We start from the raw sequence: 20,741 nt of genomic DNA, 5'->3' as shown, positions 1-20,741 counted from the left end.
AAGGAAAGAAAGAGGGATCTGAAGCGTCAAAGAAACCACAATCGCCAAGATAGATGATAGGGATGTTGAAAGATTTTAGAGTACTACACGCACACTTTAACATTTCAAAACGAGGACCACTATATACAAACTTCGTGAGGACATCACAACACTTGGAATTAGCTCCATTGGCACATGTCATAGTATCAAAGGAATCAAAACATGATTGTCCTCTTACTCCATGAGCTACCACCAAACAAGTCACCAACAACATACAAATCACAACTTTCATCATTTTTTTCCCTTTTTGGATTAATACCTACACCCTTACACCTTGGGGTTAACTAGCTTGTTATTTATACATCATTTATCCAATTTAAAAATGTCTACTTGCTTAATTTTTAATACAATTTTACATTATGTTATGATTTATCCAAAACATGTTGAACACATTACATAAAATATTCAACAACTATATAAATGTTAGTTGACTTAAATTATAATTAGGATATGATGAATAAGTGTGATAGTTATAAACTAGTTATATTTTATATTAAGGAAAGAAAACTATGAATACATATATATGATTTTATATTAAATCTAAAGACACGAATTTTGTACCAAGTGATCATGTGTTTATAAAAAATAATATTAATAATAATTACCGTTTGAAAGCAGCTTAAAACTTTTTTAATTACCAACATAATGTACATATTTACACTGCATTTGATGGTAGTTGGTCAAATTCCAAATGGGTTTACTTTTTCAGAATACCATGCATCATCCTACATCAGCTTAAAACTTATTTAATTAAGCTACCTATCATCACTGTCAAAAGCATCCCTCATAATTGTCGTATGACTTTTTCTCAGGCTTTGAAAGCAGCCCTTTCCTAAGTGGTTGCTCATCCCGGATCCGTTGAAGCGTGGGTTGCTCTGTTAATTCTTCCTAGGTGTACTCTTCAGGTGTTCATGCCCAAGAATAGGCAAGAAAGTAGGTCTGGCAACAGGAAGTCTTTGCAACATCGTAATATCTTGAGCGCTTTAGCTACTTGGGGGACTGAAGACGGTATCGCCAAGCTATTTAAAAACTTAGTTGACAATGCAAGACTGGAGCAACAAGATAAAAACGAAGAGTACATTCAGGAGAAAAGAACACCGGGCAGCACCAATGTCAGACAATGTCTTCGTAACGCCGCCGATGGACATTTTACAGCAGCGGTGAAAGTTTTATGTTCTTCGGGGGTTGCTCCATTTGGGGGGTGATACCACAAAGGCATTGGAGGATAAGCATCGATACAAGCCACCGCCTTCCATGCCCAACACCATATTTTCAGAACCTCCCCTGGTTGTGGATGTTGACAATGTCCTTGGGGGAATTAAATCCTTCCCTAAAGGTACCTCGTGTGGGAGGGACGGGTTGAGAGCTCAACACATTTTAGATGCCCTTTGTAGAGAAGGTTCGACTATAGCCAAAGACCTCCTGTGTGCTATTACTTTTGTGGTTAATCTATGGCTAGGGGGAAGATGCCCTTCGAGCTTGGCAGAATTTGTTGCCTCTGCTCCTCTCACGCCGCTCTTAAAACCTGACAAGGGAATACGACTTATTGCATTAGGTACTATATGGAGACGTTTGGTTTCCAAGTTGGCCATGAAAGGGGTTGGTAAAGAAATGGCCAAATATCTCAATGATTTTCAGTTCGGAGTCGGGGTGTCGGGTAGCGCTGAGGCCATTTTGCATAGCGCCAATAGGTTGTTGAGTGAGCGCCACAATGACAAATCTCTCTCCATGCTTACCGTGGACTTCTCTAATTCCTTTAACCTTGTTGACAGATCCACATTACTTCATGAGGTCAGACTGAGGCGTCCCTCTATTTCCTTGTGGGTAGAATTCCTATATGGTCAAGCAGCAAGGTTATATCTAGGTGTGACATCCCCAAATTTCACGGCCATAAAAGACCGGTTTGTTTATGCTTTATTTTAAAATCAGAGTAATCGTTTAAAGAAAACGGTTGCGGAATTTGTTCCCAAAACAAGATATGATAAAAATTTATCAAAACATTTCTCAAAGAGAATGTATTTTCATTAAATAATAAAACCTTGGGATGTCATTATCCGATGGAGACACATAAGCATAAACAGAACATACATTCATTTACTCTAGTGATTTACATCTCCTTTAATCTCTCAGTGCAAAGCAGCTTCGTATCGATACCTGTGATACAATTAAACTGAGTGGGTCAGGCTTGGGAGCCTGGTGAGCATATAGGGTTTTCAACCCACAATATATATATATATATATATATATATATATATATATATATATATATATATATATTCAATCATCAAACAATCAACCCAATTACCCATCCCCGTTATCTCCATTTATTTCTTAAGTACCTTCCCTAAGGAATTTATCCTAAGGGTCATCTCCTACATCGTATTTACCTCTCATCTCTTTACATCACATTTCCTTATATGTTTGTTCCTAAGGACTTTTTCCTAAGGATCATCACATGAATACGTAGTCACAACATCGCCTGGACTAGTAATTCATAGTTAGGGTTAGGCTATCATCGCATGAATACGCAGCCACAACATCGCTTGGACTCATAATTCATAGTAAGAGTTAGAGTATCATCGCATGAATACGTAGTTACAACATCGTCTAAACTCGTAATTCATCACCTACAGGTTATGAGCCTGCTGGTGTTTCCACGGGGTCATCTAGAATAGTCCGTGGTCGCCATCTATACTCTGGTAGATGACTACATCACCAAATTGCCACATCGCCGGTCAAGGTTATGGTATCTCCTCTCATCTCACATCACCTATTTATCACCACCTATCTATCATCACCTTTCTATCGTCACCTATCTCTTATCACCTAATTATCATCACCTAATTATCATCACTTATTTCTCGTCACCTAATTATCATCACACATCATCTAATTCATCTACCCATGTTCTACCCAACATAACATATTTATAGATATAAAATACATATACAGATTAACTCCTTTAACACCTATATAAAACATTCATTCCACACTCATCTCAAATAAACAACAATATATAAACACATAGCACGTATTTCATAGCAAATACTTAATATATATATATATATATATATATATATATATATATATATATATATATATATATTAAGTGTTAGAAGAAAGTGATCACATACTCACCCAAAACATATACTTAATACATTGACACAATACTGGTATTAAAATCGTGTTATGAAAGGGACTATACACTCACTTGATCAGAAGATGATCGGACAACACTACAGCTCTAAGAGTAGTATTCTTCGGTGAAACCGGGATATCTTTACACACCGGGTTTCTCGCGGGTAGAGCTTCGGCTCGTAAACTCTTTTCTTCTCGGGATCTTCGAGGCTTCAGGACTTGCTTCGGGTCTCGGGGTTGATACCGGGGCTTCGGGGGTATTTCTTGCACGTAAATCGAGGTAAAACGGGAGAGAGAAGAGAAAATAGCAACCCTAAACTGTTGGCCCTTCAAAACTATTTATAGGGCAAAATCTGCCCTTGCCATGTCGTGGTACCTTTTTCCACGTCGTGGGCTTGGTCGTCACTGCATGCATCATCACAAGTTGCATCTGGGGGACTCGCGGAGGTGTCAGAAGACTGGCCACGTCGTGACACTGCTTTCCACGTCGTGGTATCTGATAGTTTTGGGGTTTCGCGCCTCGAACTTCAGAAACTCATAACTTTCGCATACGAACTCCTTTTTCGACGTTCTTTATATCGAAGCGAAGGTGAGATTATTCTCTACAACTCTCGTTTAGATTACATTGGCTAATTTTGACTTTATTTTCAATATATTATAATTATATTACTTATATATTATTTTTAGTAGGCCGGGACAGGAAAACTCCGTTATAAACTCATAACTTCTTCGTTTGACGTCCGTTTTCGTCCGTATTTCCGTCGTTGCACTACTATTGATGAGATCTTCAATTCTCATTTAGATTGTTTTGGATAAATATCGCTCCAATGTAAATTCACTATTTACGTCGCGCTGTGTCGTGCCGGTTCTGTCGCGAAACTTCGACAAGTCATGACTTCCTCGTTATAACTCGGATTTCGGCGTTCTTTATATGTACGGAATCCTTGTAACATATACTATAACTTAGTTAAGATTAATCCTTCTAAATAATCTTCCATCAAAAAGTCATTTTTTTATGCTTATCGTCTCTAAATTAACTAGCCCTGATCTACGGGCGTTACACTAGGCAACACACATATCAGGTCTTCTATTGGGGTTCAACAAGGAGACCCCTTGGGACCACTTCTCTTTGACATTGTGTTTCACCCGCTCTTGCATAAGATTAGAGACAATTGCAAGCTTCTGCTCCATGCATGGTACTTGGATGATGGCACACTTATCGGAGATTCGAAGGAGGTGGCCAAAGCATTGGGCATCATTACGGTGATTGGTCCAAAATTGGGCCTTCAGCTGAATATCAAGAAAACCGAGCTCTTTTGGCCCTTGTATGATGGTAGGAAGTTACGGGAGGGGCTATTTCAGGCGGACATCGGGAGGCCGCCTTTGGGGGTGAAACTTCTTGGGGGAGCTGTTAGTAGAGATGCTAGTTTTATTCGCAACCTAGCCATAAAGAGAGCTGAAAACGCTGTGAATTTGATGCGCCTTCTTCCACAATTGTCTGACCCCCAGAGTGAGCTCCTTCTTCTTCGGTCTTGTATGGGTATTGCTAAGCTTTTCTTTGGGTTGAGGACGTGCCAACCCGTTCACATGGAGGAGGCGACAATATTCTTTGACAATGGATTGCGCGGGGCGATTAAGGACATTGTGGTTTGTGGGGGCCCTTTCTTTGGTGACATACAATGGCGAATTGCTTCCTTACCCATTAGGTTTGGGGGTTTGGGTTTATACTCGGCTGTAGAGGCTACCTCCTATGCTTTTTTTTTTTGCCTCAAGGGCCCAATCTTGGGTATTGCAAGACCACATCTTACGGGATAACGGTATACATGGTATGGATTCTGATTATGATTATGCCTTGGCATTCCTTCGCAACAAGCTTCCAGATTTTGACCTTAACAATTTTACTACTAAAGACACCGCCCCCCCCCCCCCCCCCTAAATCCCAGAATACACTGGCAAGTGCCTTTTTTCATAAAATTGTCCAAGATATGGAAGTGCATTTCGACATGACGGCTCGGTAGAAAGCGGTTTTCCAGTGCTTACGTGCACCACATGCTCAAGATTTTCTTCTGTCTATCCCTATAGATGGGCTTGGACAACACATGTCTCCCGTGGAGTATCGTACTATTCTCAAATATCGACTCATGATTCCCATTTTCCCAACTGACGAGATATGTCATGTGTGTCGCAAGGCATGTTTGGACTCTTTTGGGGAGCATGCAGTTCACTGTAAAGAACTCTCGGGGTTCAAATACAGGCACGATATGGTTAGTGATGTCTTGTTTGACATATTTAAGCGCGCTGGGGTTTCCGTTAAGAAAGAGGCACCTGTTAATTTCTTGACTGACCCGACAGAAGGAAGGTCAACCCTCAGACTGGCTGACATTTTGATTTTTGGATGGGTCGGAGGGAAACACGCATGTGTGGATCTTACAGGGGTATCCCCTCTCGTGGGCCTGAGGGCTGGGGGTTTCACAGCGGGACATACTGCTTTAAAAGCAGCCACATGCAAAGTCACCAAACATGAGAGAGCGTGCTTATAAAATCAACACGTGTTCATACCATTTGCATTTGATACGTTTGGTTTCCTCGCACCGGATGCGGTAGAGCTTCTTAAAAGAGTACAACGAATCATGCATAGTAATGTTATATCCCCTAGATCTTCGGATGTAGTCTTTAAAAGAATTAGCTTTACCATTCAAAAAGGTTTAGCGGCACAACTAGTTGCCCGTTTGCCATCTCACTCATTGTACGATGACAATTAAAAAGTTTCGTTATTAATTTTACTAGACACATTTCCCAAAAAAAAAATTACTTATAGTAATCATACTTCGTACAAGTTTTAACCGAAAGACATCTCAATATCTCAATTTGTTACACATGATTCGGAGCTAAGAAAAGGCTTGGAATTGTAATATAAATAATGACTTTCTAAAAAAAGGTTGAAAGTTCCATGATATGTAAAAAGCTAATGCTGTAGTTCAAGCAAAGTAGGGTTCGAATATGACTATTAAACTATATTCAGAACATACAAGTCAGGATGGCCGAGTGGTCTAAGGCGCCAGACTCAAGTTCTGGTCTTCGTGAGAGGGCGTGGGTTCAAATCCCACTTCTGACATTCAACAAGTGTTTTATTTTTTTCTCAGATCAATTTGACAGGTTATACATCAACCCTCACTAAATAGTAAATACAGAAAAGCTTGTACGTCGAACATCAAAGCGAAAGATATATATATATATATATATATATATAAAGACAACTTTACATTTACACCAACAATTACATAATGTAAAATTCCAATGCAATAGAATGTGTCATGTTCAACATATCACAATACTATTAAAGTATATAGTATAAATGTTTTATTTCATTATAAAACTATACAACTTTTTACTTCGAAACAATCATCTATGCCCCAAAAGATGACGATGTCGCAAACATCAAATTTTAAAGGAATTGAAATCATGCATCTTATCAAAACATAAAACACATCACAAATAAAAAGATGACAAAACGTAAAATAGTTTCAACAATAGGTAGGTCCACAAGTTCATAACCAATGATTCGTTGTTTACTTGGTATTTACCAATAACGGACACTATTGGACTATATCATTTTTCAAAGAAGTAATTAGATGGATTGAAAACAATAATTCAACAACTTATATCTTATACCATAAACTTTGGAGTTTACAAGTTACATCGAACACAAAACGTGTAACATAAGTTGAGAAAATGAGAAAACAAGTTGGATTAGATGCTAAAGATCCTCCACGACTTCACCTGTTTTAATGAAACAAAATCAGTGAGTGAAAATTGCAATACCACATTGATTTAAGGGAGGGAAAAAGATATATTACCATGCATTCTGTTGACAAACAGTTGAAATTCCCTTAAGTTGTGTTCTTCAAGGAGAGGTTGATTAAGTCTGAGATAGGTAAAAGCAGATAAATGTCTACCATCAGGATCATCTCTTGGCTTTGCATGTTCAAGTATCTTGTTGTAGCCTTGTCTATCATAACAAGGAAGAGCATTTTCACTTGCAACTGGTATATCAGCATCCCATGCAGCATTCAATACCTAAAAAAACAACAAGTAGAATCAGTTCTGCCACGTCATATGTCCACATCAGCAACAGATATATCTTTTCTATACCTGCCAAACTAACCCTTCGGGATCTGCCATTGCTTCCGGAAACCCCTCGTGTTGGTCAAGTGTACGTAACTCAACACATGTAAAGTTTAAAGCGGTGTTGTGTTTTTTTAACATTGAAGCAATTGGACCGTATCCATCACGGTTGGCACGGTTGTAAAATCCAGCTGTCAGTTCTGCAGCATGGCTCGCCGTTTTGTACCACCAATGGATACCTGATACCTGATATATCATCCATCAAACTTTTTTAGATAATCAACAGCAGACAGCAGACAGCAGACAGATAAATAACAATATTAAAAGGAGGTAACCTTTACGGAAATGGGAGTGGATTCAAAGGCCAAATTGGCCATGGAGAGTACACTGTCACCGTGATGAATGAGAGTTTGAGAGTACCAATTTAGAAAAAATCTGCCATAGCCGCTGTCGTATTCACCTCCATCACAGAAGAATTTCGTATCCTGAGGCTGTGAATTATACGAACCTGCATGGTCAGGTGGTCTACCCCAAAATGAGTGTCCTCTTGCCTCTGCAGCTTTCTCAAGACTCTTTGTTAAGTACTTATCGTAGCACTGCACACCAAGTAAAACATTGGAATTTTTTTTTATAAATTTCAACATGTTTACGTTTTTATGATGTTCTTGTTTAATGTTTATGCAACAAAGTTTCATATCTTTTCCTAATTTAGCTACAAAGTTATTTTTTAGACGAATATGCAATCATGTTTCATTCTTAGGACCAAAATTCGTAACGTGTTTAACTGGTTGAAAACATGGTTGCATAATTCATGAATAGATCTTGCGAAATTGCTTTTTCATTGGTCCCCACTACATTTTCTTCAAATGAACCACCACTGAATTTCGGGAAATTGCTTTTTAAGTTGTCCCCACACATTATTTTTGTGAAAATGACTGTAGTTTTCACGAAAATGATGTTATATTCGAGAAATAGAGAAAATATCTTAATTTTTTTAGGTTTTTTTTTTTTCTAGTGGGGACGGACCTCTAATAAGCAATTTCGCAAAAAAGTAACAGGTGATCATTTTGTGATAAAATTTAAAAAGGTTTTCATTTTGTTATATTACCTTACCTCCTAATTGTTGGTTATTTGTAATTAACCCAAAACAAGTAACATTTTTGCATAAATTGGTAAAAATGTGGAAATAAGCATTTCATGATCTTTCTATAATAAAATACCTGAAATTCACCAATACCGGGATATTCCCAACCATGTTTTGCAGGGTAAGATGGGTAACGCAATTCTCCACACGCACCTAATCCAATTTCAATCTCAGTAATGCTTCCATCCATGAAGAAATCATCAAATTCAACCCTAAAACTCCTCATATACTCAAAGTAAACCTGCATATGTAACACAACAGTTATTAAAAGGAAAATTTGTATAAAATAACAATCTACTTTACTTTTTTTACCAATATAGACAATCTACTTTATCTTTTTTACCTGGAATAGCAACGTGTATACATTTTTTTTACCGATAATAGCAATATTTAAAGTTTAAACCCATAATAGCAACATACTTACATTTTTTTTTAATTTAAATAGCACCAAAATTACAGTTTTTACCCATAATAGCAGCTTGCATTTTTTTTTTACCGATAATAGCAATATATAATGAATAACATACCTTGTCTATAGTGGTAGCAATATGTAAGTATTTTACTAGTATTGGCAAAAAAAAAGTAAAGAACATTGCTGTTTTCAGTAATTTTCCTGTTATAACATTCATTTTATTTTTATTTTTATATAATATGTCATTTGGTAGAATTAAAATCTGATACCTCAACAGCAGTACGGCCTTTTAAAACACGTTCCTTGTCAATTCCCCATGTAAGGCTTTCAGGGTTGCGTCTTCCATCTCTGTCAGTGAAATATATATCCGGATTTTCTTCACCAATTTCTGTTACCCATTTTGGCAATGGAATATGAACATCATCACCAACATTCCCTCCACATTCATGAAATGACATCACAACCTGATATCATATTATTATATAAATATATTGTTACTTTTTGACTTCATGCAGACATAACGACTTAATACAGATTGTCAAGGAAATGAGGCTTTTTACAAACCTGTAGCTTAAGGTCGAGGTTGCGTACTATCTCAAATAGTTTTCTGTAACCTTTCCAATTGTAGTGTTGTGGAGTGTTGGCTTCTACAATTCCCCACCATGTATCAACCATAACTCCATCAACATTAATTGACTTAAGTGTTCTTAGCTGATTTGATAGTTCATCAGGATTAATCAGCTCACACTCCATATCAATGATCCCCAACTGAAATTCATACATAAAAAATGTAATCTGACAGAAATTATTGACAACAAATAGAAAAGATTGAAAACTCACTGGTAGCATAACGTATACAGGAACATGTGGTGTGCCAGAAAAATCACGCTCCTCTGAAGGGGCAATGTCCACAACCTACAGAAAAGAATTTGGAGCAGGGATCGCTTTTAAAATTACAAAACGACAAGTGTTATTAAAGGTATCATTTTCGATACATATTTTAATGATTAGGACCACTAAGACCAAAAAGTCTATAATTTGACTTCTAAAATATGAATGTAATCATAATTCTGTAATTCGGATTTCGGAAGTAAAACACGAACTGTTCAGCTATAAGATTAGCAGAATCGTTCATACACAATGCTAATTATAAACGGATGTTTGGTTGTGCTTATAATTTTCATAATTGCAAATAATCCTTTTTAACAAAAAAAATATGTATACAAGGAAAACACTTAAAATCGCAAACACATTTTTACCTGATGATCATCAGAGGTATGAACTGAATCACCGAAATTCGAGGATTCCGTAAACTCACTTGGTGCAGCTGAAATTCGAGTGTGAGAGCTGAAATCGATGAAATTAGGCTTCAGACTACGAGAACGAGGAGCAAATCGAGCTACGGAAGGAGCCGGAAATGACTGTCCTAATAGAACAGAGTTTGCAGAGGCCAAAGCCATGGTTGTGGCGCATTTTAGCATAGAATTAGGAAACGGCATCGCCATGGGGCTGGAAGCTTGTCATAGTTTCCCTTTTGGAAATTTAAGGAAAGGGGAAAGAAGATGGCGGGACGGGACAAGGCCCGTGATCCGAAATATCGAGATCACCGAATTTCAGTTGCACGTAAAGTACTAAAATTGTATTTCTATTTGTGTGATTGTATTTTATACTGAAAAAATAAAGCAAAAGGTTGCCCGAAAAATTGTTATATTTGCAAGAGTTGGATTAAAATAAGTAGCTTTTGGGTGTATTAGTTTTCTTTGTAATCTAGCATCTTCATGCAGCCCAAAGTTCATGGCCCGATCCAAGGTGGCCAAGCCCATCCAACATGAGAATTGAAAAATGTAGATGTGTCATTTAGTTTTCTTTGTAATCTATAGAAAGCTGTCTTTTTAGTTTCATGTTTACTCATATTTTCTAACGAGATCATTTATGAAAGGTCAAAGTCATTTTCATTTTTATTCACTTCATCTTTTGAGATTAAAGATGTTTAGAATTGTTTATTTAAAGTGTTTATTCCCAGAATTTATTATCATCCTTTGGTAGGCAACCTTATGATTTGTTAGTTGGATTTGTTTTTTCATCAGTGATGTTCACTAGTTTTGGTTTTGCTTGATGTAAAGTGTTTATTCCCAGAATTTATTATCATCCTTTGGTAGGCAACCTTATGATTTGTTAGTTGGATTTGTTTTTTCATTAGTGATGTTCATTAGTTTTGGTTTTGCTTGCTGTGTTTGTCCTTGCGGAAATGTTGGAAACATGGTTTGCCGGCTGGGATGTTTGTTTCCATGGTGTTAAGTCTGTTTTTGGATGTGATGAAATTTCCTTTGTTTCAGAGAGCATGTGTACGACTAACACTTTGTATTGTGGACTCTTGTACAAAGATTTTATATTTTTCGAGTATCGTTCGTTATCTTTAGTTTGATATATTTTGTTACTCTTTGGAAGAGATCTTGCAGGGTTGTTTTTTCATCAGTGATGTTCATTAGTTTTGGTTTTGCTTGCTGTGTTTGTCCTTGCGGAAATGTTGGAAACATGGTTTGCCGGCTGGGATGTTTGTTTCCATGGTGGTTAAGTATGTTTTTGGATGTGATGAAATTTCCTTTGTTTTCAGAGAGCATGTGTACGACTAACACTTTGGTATTGTGGACTCTTGTACAAAGATTTTATATTTTTCGAGTATCGTTCGTTATCTTTTGTTTGATATATTTTATTACTCTTTGGAAGAGATTTTGCAGGGTTGTTTCTTTTTTTCAACTCTTGTTTGTTTGTGCCTTTCCCGTTAGCTTCCAACATAGTTAATTGGTCGCAACCCATGAGAAAATACACCAACAACCATGTCATCATCTCCCTTACAACATTGCACTTAGGCCTCTTTGAATCTTACTAGGTATTCAACAACCAAGGATTATATGGTTGTTAGAGGTATACTTTCTCTGTTGGAAAAAAGTGACTCGTGAGCTCGCCTGTGAATTTTTCCTAATTATGGATATTGTTTGGTGCTAAACTTACAAACCACATGATTTAAATGTTGTTTTGAAAAGCATGCACCAAAACCACCTGTCCAACTTTAGTGACTCTATGTGTGCCTCATACGTTCTAGGTCTCCAATACGTACTATCATAGTTTTTTACGTGTTGTATGAGAGTTCTAGCATGGAGGTAGGGTGTATTCCCTTAGTTCCACAATAGAGGGGAAGGGCTCTTTTGTTGGCTAATAAATGGTTTAGACCTCATTAATCTTTCTCGTCGTATTTGTTGCATCGTTAAGTCCAAAGAGGTTTTGTGGTCGGGATTGAGAAGTTAAGTAGTGTTTCTTGTTACATGTTTTCCTATTTGGCCAAGCACCTCATACATAAGGTCTGATATTCGAAAAACGTATTTAGTATGTCATTTTTTAGAGATTCGGGTTGGTAGTCGAGTTTATGGGTCATGGGTGTGGAGAATTGTTAGGTGCGTCAAACCTAACAAATAATAGGGGTACAATAGACTCCAAATACACTCTTTAATGCACTAAAAAGTAGTACACAACAAACAGGGTCGAACCACAGAGACACGAGATAAAAGTCTATACCTCTTTGCGTAAGGTACTTTGGTCACAAAGGGGGTTTTGTTTGCAAAAGTTAAATAATGAAAATAACAATCTACTTTGAAAGCATGTAGAAAAGGAAATAGATTTGTAAACACTTTGTTGGAACGCTTTTAGTTCTAGTTCTCAATGTTGTTATTTAACTAGGTTCTGACTTGATGTAAATATGTAATTCATGATTGCTATTCTAAGTTAGTACTAAAAGATATTAACATGCTCTAATACCCATCGTTTGCCAAATTATCTAACCAAAACACGCTCTTTGACTAAACCTATCTTTATTAATTCAATCTAAACACGCTTTTAGATTGTATTGAGAAACTGCATTAAGTTTTATATAAGCTTCTCAACAATGTTCATTTATTCTCATACGCTCATAAGTGTGAAAACATGTGATATATGTTCTACAATAAGAAAACCTATTATTTGTTACCAATCGTTAACTTTATAGAATGATTAGGTGCCCTAATAGTTAGTTAATTACACAAAAAAATCAATTTATATAAGTAGCTAATCAAACATAAATCAAATTCAATGATTCTAGTTTAAACAAGAACATAATCACTATAATAGAATCATAAATCAAGTATCAAGTCATATGATTCAAGTCAAACAATTAACATGTTTTGAACAAGAACTATAAATTAGGGTTTCTTAGCCACACATGACTAAGAACAAATCAACCAACAAAAAAATGCAAATGGAAGTGTTTAATTCTTACAAATGGAAATAAAAATTGTTTGCAATGTGTGACATCCCCATTTTCACGGGCAGAAAAGATCGATTTCGTTTATACTTTTAAAATAAAATCAGAGTAATCTTTCAAAAGATGTTGCAAAATTTGTCCCCAAAACAAAATATGATAAAAATTTATTAAAGCATTTCTTAAAGAAATGTATTTTCATTATATTACAAAACCGCAGGATGTCATGTTCCGATATAGACCAAAAACATAAACAGTACGATATAGGCCTTGCAACAGTTATTTACATCTACTAGCCTATAATCCAAAATCCTTTGTCATCATCTAACTATGCTCTTGTTCCACTACCTGTAATATAAAAGGTTGAGTGGGTCAGGCTTGGGAGCCTGGTGAGCACATAGGGTTTTCAACCCACAATAAATAAATTTATTAATTTCATCAACCAACAATAAATTTATTAATTTCATCAACCAACAATAAATTTATTAATTTCATCAACCAACAATAACCCTGATTACCCGTTCCCGTCATCCTCGCTTTACGTCCCTAAACACCTATCATAAGGGACATATCCTAAGGATCATCATCGGGATGGACTTTACTGCTAAGGGGATTCCTCAGCCATATATGTCTGTAAGGCAACCATGAGGGGGATGGAATACACCGATGAACACATCGTTCACAAACACCTACAGATTGTGGGCCTGCTAGTGTTCTACTGGAATGTCTAGAAAGGTTTGTGGTCGCCATCTATACTCCGCCAGATGACTGGAACAACAACAATATCGAGGTCTCTCATTATTTTATTACACATCAAATATTTCATCTACCCATGTTTTACCCAACATATTTGTAGATAAAAATACATATACAGTTTAAAACCTATATAAAACATCCATTCAACACTCATCTCAAATAAACAAACAATATATATACACATAGCACGTATTTTATAGAAAATACTTCATATATATATATATATATATATATATATATATATATATATATATATATATATATATATGTGTATGTGTGTGTGTGTGTAAGATGAAAGTGACTACACACTCACTTGATAAGATGGTAATTGGACAACACTATGTCCCTTAAAACAATCTTTTTCGATGAAACCGGGATGTTTACTCAAAAACTGGGCTTCACGCGGATAGAGTTTCGACTCGAAAAACTCTTTTTCTCGGAGACTTTGGGGCTCCGGGTTTTCTTCGGGTGATAGGATGGTACCCTAGGCTTTGTGGGGTTTAGGATAGGCTAAAAAGAAAGTAGAAGGTGTAAAAGTGTGAAATTTGTAAACATAACTCGGGCAGCCTCGTATCCTATTTATAGGAGGCCGAAGCTCCTCATTACGTTGGGCGTAATTCCTGGTACGCAGGGCGTGCTGCCTTACAAGGTTCTTCGTTGGGCGTATGCTTTCGTAGGCTGGGCGTAGGAAAGGATCACTTCGGACGCATCAAGGCTACGAACACATGTGCACCATGCAAAGGAGTAGGCGACGTGGCCAATCTTGGACCGTGTATACGAGTACGTTGGGCGTACTCCTTCGGACCAACCTCGAAGTTTGTGTCTGAAACTTCAAAAATTCATATCTTTAGCATACGGGCTCTGTTTTTTGACCTTCTTTATATCCACTCGTAGGTATGACCATGCCCTACAACTTTCATTTAGACTCCGTTGGCTAATTTTGATTTCATTTTTAATATTATATTTTTAACAGGCCAGGACAAGAAAAGTCCGTAAAAAATTCATAACTTCTTCATACGACGTCCGTTTTCGTCTGTCTTTTTACCGTTAAACTACTATCGACAAGATCTTCGATTCTCGTTTAGGTTGTGTCGGCTAAAAATCGCTCAATCTATAATTCGAATTCCGGGATGCATACCGCTATGTCAAATCTTAGAAAATTCATAACTTCCTCATACGAAGTCAAATTTGGACATTCTTTTAATGAATGCTCTCGGTTTAACGTATACTAAGAATTTCATTTAGATCGCTAAGGCTAAAAAGCACTTTATCGTAAACTCACTTTTTACGTCACACAACGTCGTGCCGGTCCTTTCACGAAATTTCGACATGTCATAACTTCTTCGTTATAACTCGGATTTCTGTATTCTTTATATCTCCGGAATCCTTGTTACGACCACTACAACTTTCTTCATAGATATCGGGTTTATTTAACATTTATTTTCGATGCTTATTTTTATCCTTAATTTATTATATTATCATAATTAAATATAAGGCACATAAATTCACATAATTCATTCTTATTACTTCAAAACACGTTACAGTAGTTGACCTAGACTATTACATCATTATTAATGCCTAGCCTAGAAACACGGGTGTTACACAATGATTAGTATCCTTCAAGAACTCCCAAAAATCTCCCAAAATCGCCCAAAGTTGCTCCCAAAACTGTCCCTGATGAATAATGACGACTTCCCTTATTTTATTAACTGCTCACATGCTTTCCATGAGACCATGCATTTTTAGCATGGTCATGCCTTTTTGCCCATGCGTTTTTGGCATAGCCATGTGTTTTTATCATATCCATGCTTTTTGCTAAAACTCCAATAAGTCTTCAAACTTGACTCCGTCTTCGGTCTAGCTTCACCACGAGTCATGTTCCTCAAATATATGATAAAAAGGACAAACACGACACGTTTCGGTGTGACACGACCCATTTTTCAAACGTAGTCATTTGCTATGATGATATGCAATGACTCAGGTTATGTATTCATGTTTTCTCCATGACATGACCGGTCCATATTCTCTTCATGTTCCAATGCTCCAAGCTCCATAATGCCTACAAAAGTAATAAAAAATGGTGAAATACCATGCATTTCGAATAAAACATGCAAGTGCCCAAATAATTAACTAAATGCAAGAATTATGAAGTAAAATGCAATGAAAAGATAGAAATAGACGTGCAAAATAGGTGCATAAAATGCACCTATCAACAATATGATTGGTGTATAAATATTCTTAGTTTGGCTATCGTCTAGATGTATAATGTTGTTTCTAAGGTTGGGAATGTTGGTAAGGATGAAGTTGAAAGAATTACACTAAGTATGTTGGGAAACAATGTGGTTTCAAAGGCTCCCAAAGGATGGATGAAGCTTGAGCTAGCATCACATTTTTGTTTTCCTACCATTCATGGTGGTTTTTGGCCTATTAGGAGTTACTTATTGTTAATGGATGGTAGTAATGATGCAATCATCTCCATGAGAGAGTATCCCATACAGAGAATGCATATGGTGGATGATGGATATGATTGATGCCATGGGATACTCAAAAAGTATTATTGATAACAAATGAAATACTAGAGTTAGCCATAATCCAGGATGACTTATAATTACGCTCTGATGTCAAAGTTAGAGGGCGATTACTAAAAAAACGTTTTGAGATCTATAAGCATGTAAGAGTGAGAGAGCAAGATAAGTGATATTTATAGTGTATCAGAGACAAGGCTTGTCCATTTAACCTGAGAAAGATAAGGTGCAATGTGTTTTTTGCAGCTAATTGTGACTAGCGCATGATCCTATTTTGGTTGTAGGGGCTCTACCACCATTATGGGTGTTTGGTTTATGGCGGGATAATATGATGTGTTGACCGTGTTTCGGTCTCTATATCGTGTTTCTCTTGTGTGCCACATTCGAGCTCGTGTGTGTGTGTGTGTGTGTGTGTATATATATATATATATATATATATATATATATATATATATATATATATACGGCTAGGTTATAATGTAAATGACATATATTGTGTGGTCGTAAGAAAAGTTCTAGTCCAATGGATAAAAAAAATAAATGACTATGATTTGAGTGTCTATAATATAACGTATACCATATAATCACACAACTTTATTATAATGTATTTTAGTCGATTAAACTAGATTTAAAAAAAGAAAAAAAAATCAATTTTTTAAGGGATAATTAATTCTTTTAATTCTAAAAATATGATTTTTTTTAATTCAATTTCAATTCTAACTTAATTTTAAATTATAACTGATTAGAATGATGTGCAGAATAGTTATTTATATTTATTGGTGAGTTGCATAATAAATATCAAATAATTACATTTTTATAAACTAGTTATATCAAAACATTAAAAAATCTTAAAAGAATAACAATTCCTTTTTTTTTTTTTCATTCTTAAAGAATGAGATTAAAAAATTTGAAGTGGAATACATGAACAAAAATAAGAGAATGAAAAACTAAATAAATAAAGGACTAAATATTTAAAACATTCTACTAGAATACACTCTTGTTCTTGAAAGAATACATGAAATACATTCTACTAAAATACACTCATGCTCTGATAGAATACAATGGTAGAATACACTCTCGTTCTAAAAACATTCTGCCATAATACACTCTCATTAATTGCACCAAGGGTATTTAGCGCAACTTTTTTGGGATATTAGAGTTATTGAATAAACTAAGGATATTTAGCACAACTTGTTTGGGTTCTTCAACAACTTGTAATTTACATAAATGTTGTACATTGATGATGATATTGAAATTGAAAAGTTTATGTAGAACAGATAGCAGAGCAAAGTTATCTCATATCTCCAAAGCTCTCCATTATTTTATGCATATTCAACGATGGGTCAGCTAAGGAAAACATTAAACACCTTGTGTGTGGAGTGCATTGTACAAATGAAAACATGGATGGGGATTCACAACCATTCACATGACTACTTTTCATTATTTTAAAAGTAAGAAATGAATACTTGGGTTCGTAAAGACTTCAAGAAGCAACTAGCCAATCCTTTAAACAATCTCCAATTACAATCACACACATGAATACATTGTTACTTTCTTTTACAAGAGATTTAGAAATCCATGTGTATTATTTAGGGAACCTACATCAGGGCCGTAATTAAAAACTTTCACTTGTGAGTCATTATCATATAAGCATTGAAAGAAAATTCGAGCAAAACATATATTAAGTCAATCAATTGATAAATACATATACCATGCTTGTTGAACACAAATTTTTAAGTTCTAATTACAAAAATAAAACCAAATGAAAGCGTGAAATAACCTAATTTATGGATCTCAGTTGTGGAAACCTAGTGCATTTAGTCTGTAGAATATTTTAGCCCTAATTGGCCATGCTACTGGACGTAAACGCTATACAAAATCAAAACAACCGGTCAATATCTCTCTTTGAAGCAAAGTATCAAACAAGTGGAAAACATAATGATAATAAAGAAGTAAATAAATTAAAAATAATAAAATTTCAATAATATAAATATGCTTGCATTTGTATATGATATTCAGTAAGATCTTATAAAAAACCTTGAAATAGAAAACCCAAAAATTATATACACATAAAATGTTTCTTTTTTCACATATGAACAAAGAATCAATTATGCTAATTTGGATATAATATGAAAGGAACAGGAGATGTATCATGAAATGTGTGTGAAATCATTTTATGGATGATCTAAAAATGGATAAAAACCTATGAGAGTCGAAATCTTGGTTGGTTTTAACTCAACCTATAGTTTAAATGAAAGGGGAATGATGGATGATCATCAAGAACTAAGAAAGAATTGAGGATCATTTCTGTTTACCAGATTTAACATCGGTGATGATAAATGCGGGTGAAGTCTGTTGGAATGATGGTATATGTGAAGGCCGATAGAGGGATGGTCGAAGGAATTGAGAGTGAGGGGCTTCTCTTGATCGACAATTTCTTGCATTTAATGTTGAAGGGATTGACATTGAGATTGAGATTAGAAGGTTTAATTGGACAAAGAAAATAGAAATAAAATCTATCAGGCGGTATCACTGTCGACTGTGATGGTCTGATCACTCAAATGGAGCTAGGAGGCGTATAAATGATTTTGGGTCGCCAGTGATTTTATAGAAATAGAAGGAGAAAGATAAATAAGGTCATCTCCAATGCATTGAACTCATATGAGTTCAATAGAGTGTCACATCAACATTTCACTTACTATATAATTTTACCTATTAAACTCTACACTCCATTAAACTACATATTGTTCAATGGATTGCAACATCATATATTATATTCTTTTTACTTATTATTATTTTGTAAATAATTTCTTGGAATGAAATAAAAATTTAAAAACTACCATTAAAAATAAGAGTAATTAAAAAAATAAAAATTACAAATTTGAAATATAAAATAACATTAATACCAATATTATATATATATATATATATATATATATATATATATATATATATATATATATATATATATATATATATGGTAAAAGTGAATATACCCTTAAAGGTATATAAGATTAGGTACCCATTCCTCAATACTACGTAGTTTTATCACTTGTTTTAATTTTTTTGACAAAAAAAAAACAATTTCCATAATCGATAGAAATCATCAACACAAAAATACGTTTCTGATTTCACATCATCTTCGTCTCTTCCAACACTAACGTTGACATTCACATATGTTGGCAGCCGCCGTTGTTTACAGTTGAAGCCCTCCCTTGTTCGCCGACTATCTCACCTGCGATGCAAGGCATGTTCAGGCCCGGCGAGATGAGGTAGACAGCCCCCCAGCCTTTACTCCGTCGTAACAACGCAGCAAATCGACAACATACTTGGGGAATTTGGTATATTCTCGGTTAATAAAACACTTTGCCATCTTCAAATTCCCATTCTTTATGTATTATTTCTTCTATTCATCTTCAATTTATAGTTGATAAGTTGAGTTGATTAGTTTTTTGATTCAGTGAACTGGGTCTGTACTCTTTACATCATTTCTAAATTGGTCTAATTGGTGCAATTACGAAACCTTATATTTTGGTGGTTGTTTTGCTCGGTTACGCCCTAAAGGTTTGGTAGCTGTTTTGATTATCCTTTTGACAATTCCGAAAATGGTTTGGTGGGTCATAGACATGTAATTTCATAATCAGTAGTAATTGGCACAATTCTAGAACCTTATGTTTATTGATTGGTGTTGTTGACGATTATACCCCTGATGTTTGGTAGCTGTTTGATTGTTATTTTGGGAAATTCGAGTCGACTTTAGCCTTGGAATCTATTTTGCCTTAATCATGTTGTAACATATTATCGGTACAGTGGGATTGATATGGATCTTGGTTATATATATATATATATATATATATATATATATATATATATATATATATATATATATATATATATATATATATATATATTGGATGGATTTATATTAAAGATGTTTGCTTTGGAAAGTTCACTGATATTGATGGTAAAAGTCAAGCCATGGTAAACAACTTCTAACAATTTAATTGAAAATATGTTTTAGTGGTATTATCAAAAAAATAAATAATAAGCTATCATTCTACATAAAATTTCCAAATAAACATAAATTTAAAACTTAAACAAAAATCATAAGCGGTCAACATTCAGTTTTTAATTTTTAAAAAATTTAAGGTTTTTTAATATTGTATCAAAAAATTTAAATTTTTAAATATTAAACCAAAATTTTAAAATTTTAAAATTTCAAATATTTACTTTCTTAGATATATATAAATACTTGATTAATTTTTTATTAATTACTTATATTCTAACTAAGTAAATAACAATAAAAAACCG

The 20,741-nt window shown here is 35.0% G+C and overlaps 2 protein-coding genes and 1 non-coding gene across 3 annotated transcripts; 2 read left to right on the top strand and 1 right to left on the bottom strand.

Annotated features, from left to right (window-relative positions):
* The first annotated feature begins 1,293 nt into the window (after positions 1–1,293).
* Positions 1,294–4,992, top strand: LOC145063693 (uncharacterized). Its single transcript, XM_079011287.1, has 2 exons — positions 1,294–1,830; positions 4,339–4,992. The coding sequence occupies exons 1-2, from the start codon at positions 1,294–1,296 to the stop codon at positions 4,990–4,992; spliced, it is 1,191 nt and encodes a 396-aa protein (XP_078867413.1).
* Positions 4,993–6,208: 1,216 nt separating this feature from the next.
* Positions 6,209–6,292, top strand: TRNAL-CAA (transfer RNA leucine (anticodon CAA)). Its single transcript has one exon. It is a non-coding gene; the product is annotated as a tRNA-Leu (tRNA).
* Positions 6,293–6,824: 532 nt separating this feature from the next.
* Positions 6,825–10,493, bottom strand: BAM2 (beta-amylase 2). Its single transcript, XM_079009196.1, has 9 exons — positions 10,118–10,493; positions 9,699–9,773; positions 9,423–9,626; positions 9,128–9,322; positions 8,523–8,687; positions 7,638–7,898; positions 7,330–7,548; positions 7,035–7,254; positions 6,825–6,957 (listed from the first exon to the last, which is right to left on the bottom strand). The coding sequence occupies exons 1-9, from the start codon at positions 10,361–10,363 to the stop codon at positions 6,935–6,937; spliced, it is 1,608 nt and encodes a 535-aa protein (XP_078865322.1). The 5' UTR covers positions 10,364–10,493; the 3' UTR covers positions 6,825–6,934.
* Positions 10,494–20,741: the final 10,248 nt, after the last annotated feature.

This window comes from Lactuca serriola, chromosome 7 (assembly GCF_051521515.1).
Source record: "Lactuca serriola cultivar US96UC23 chromosome 7, Lser_US96UC23_V15, whole genome shotgun sequence".
Classification (NCBI taxonomy): Eukaryota; Viridiplantae; Streptophyta; class Magnoliopsida; order Asterales; family Asteraceae; genus Lactuca; species Lactuca serriola.
Note: the sequence above shows the minus strand (reverse complement) of the source record. Positions and strands in the feature narration are given on the sequence as shown.

Coding starts and splice junctions, on each gene's coding strand:
- BAM2 (XM_079009196.1), bottom strand. CDS start 10,363: ATGGCGATGCCGTTTCCTAATTCTATGCTAAAATGCGCCACAACCATG. Junction 9,627..9,698: donor CTGTATACGTTATGCTACCA/GTGAGTTTTCAA, acceptor TATGAATTTCAG/TTGGGGATCATTGATATGGA. Junction 7,899..8,522: donor CCGGTATTGGTGAATTTCAG/GTATTTTATTAT, acceptor CTTGGTGTGCAG/TGCTACGATAAGTACTTAAC.
- LOC145063693 (XM_079011287.1), top strand. CDS start 1,294: ATGCCCAACACCATATTTTCAGAACCTCCCCTGGTTGTGGATGTTGAC. Junction 1,831..4,338: donor GATCCACATTACTTCATGAG/GTCAGACTGAGG, acceptor CTCTTGCATAAG/ATTAGAGACAATTGCAAGCT.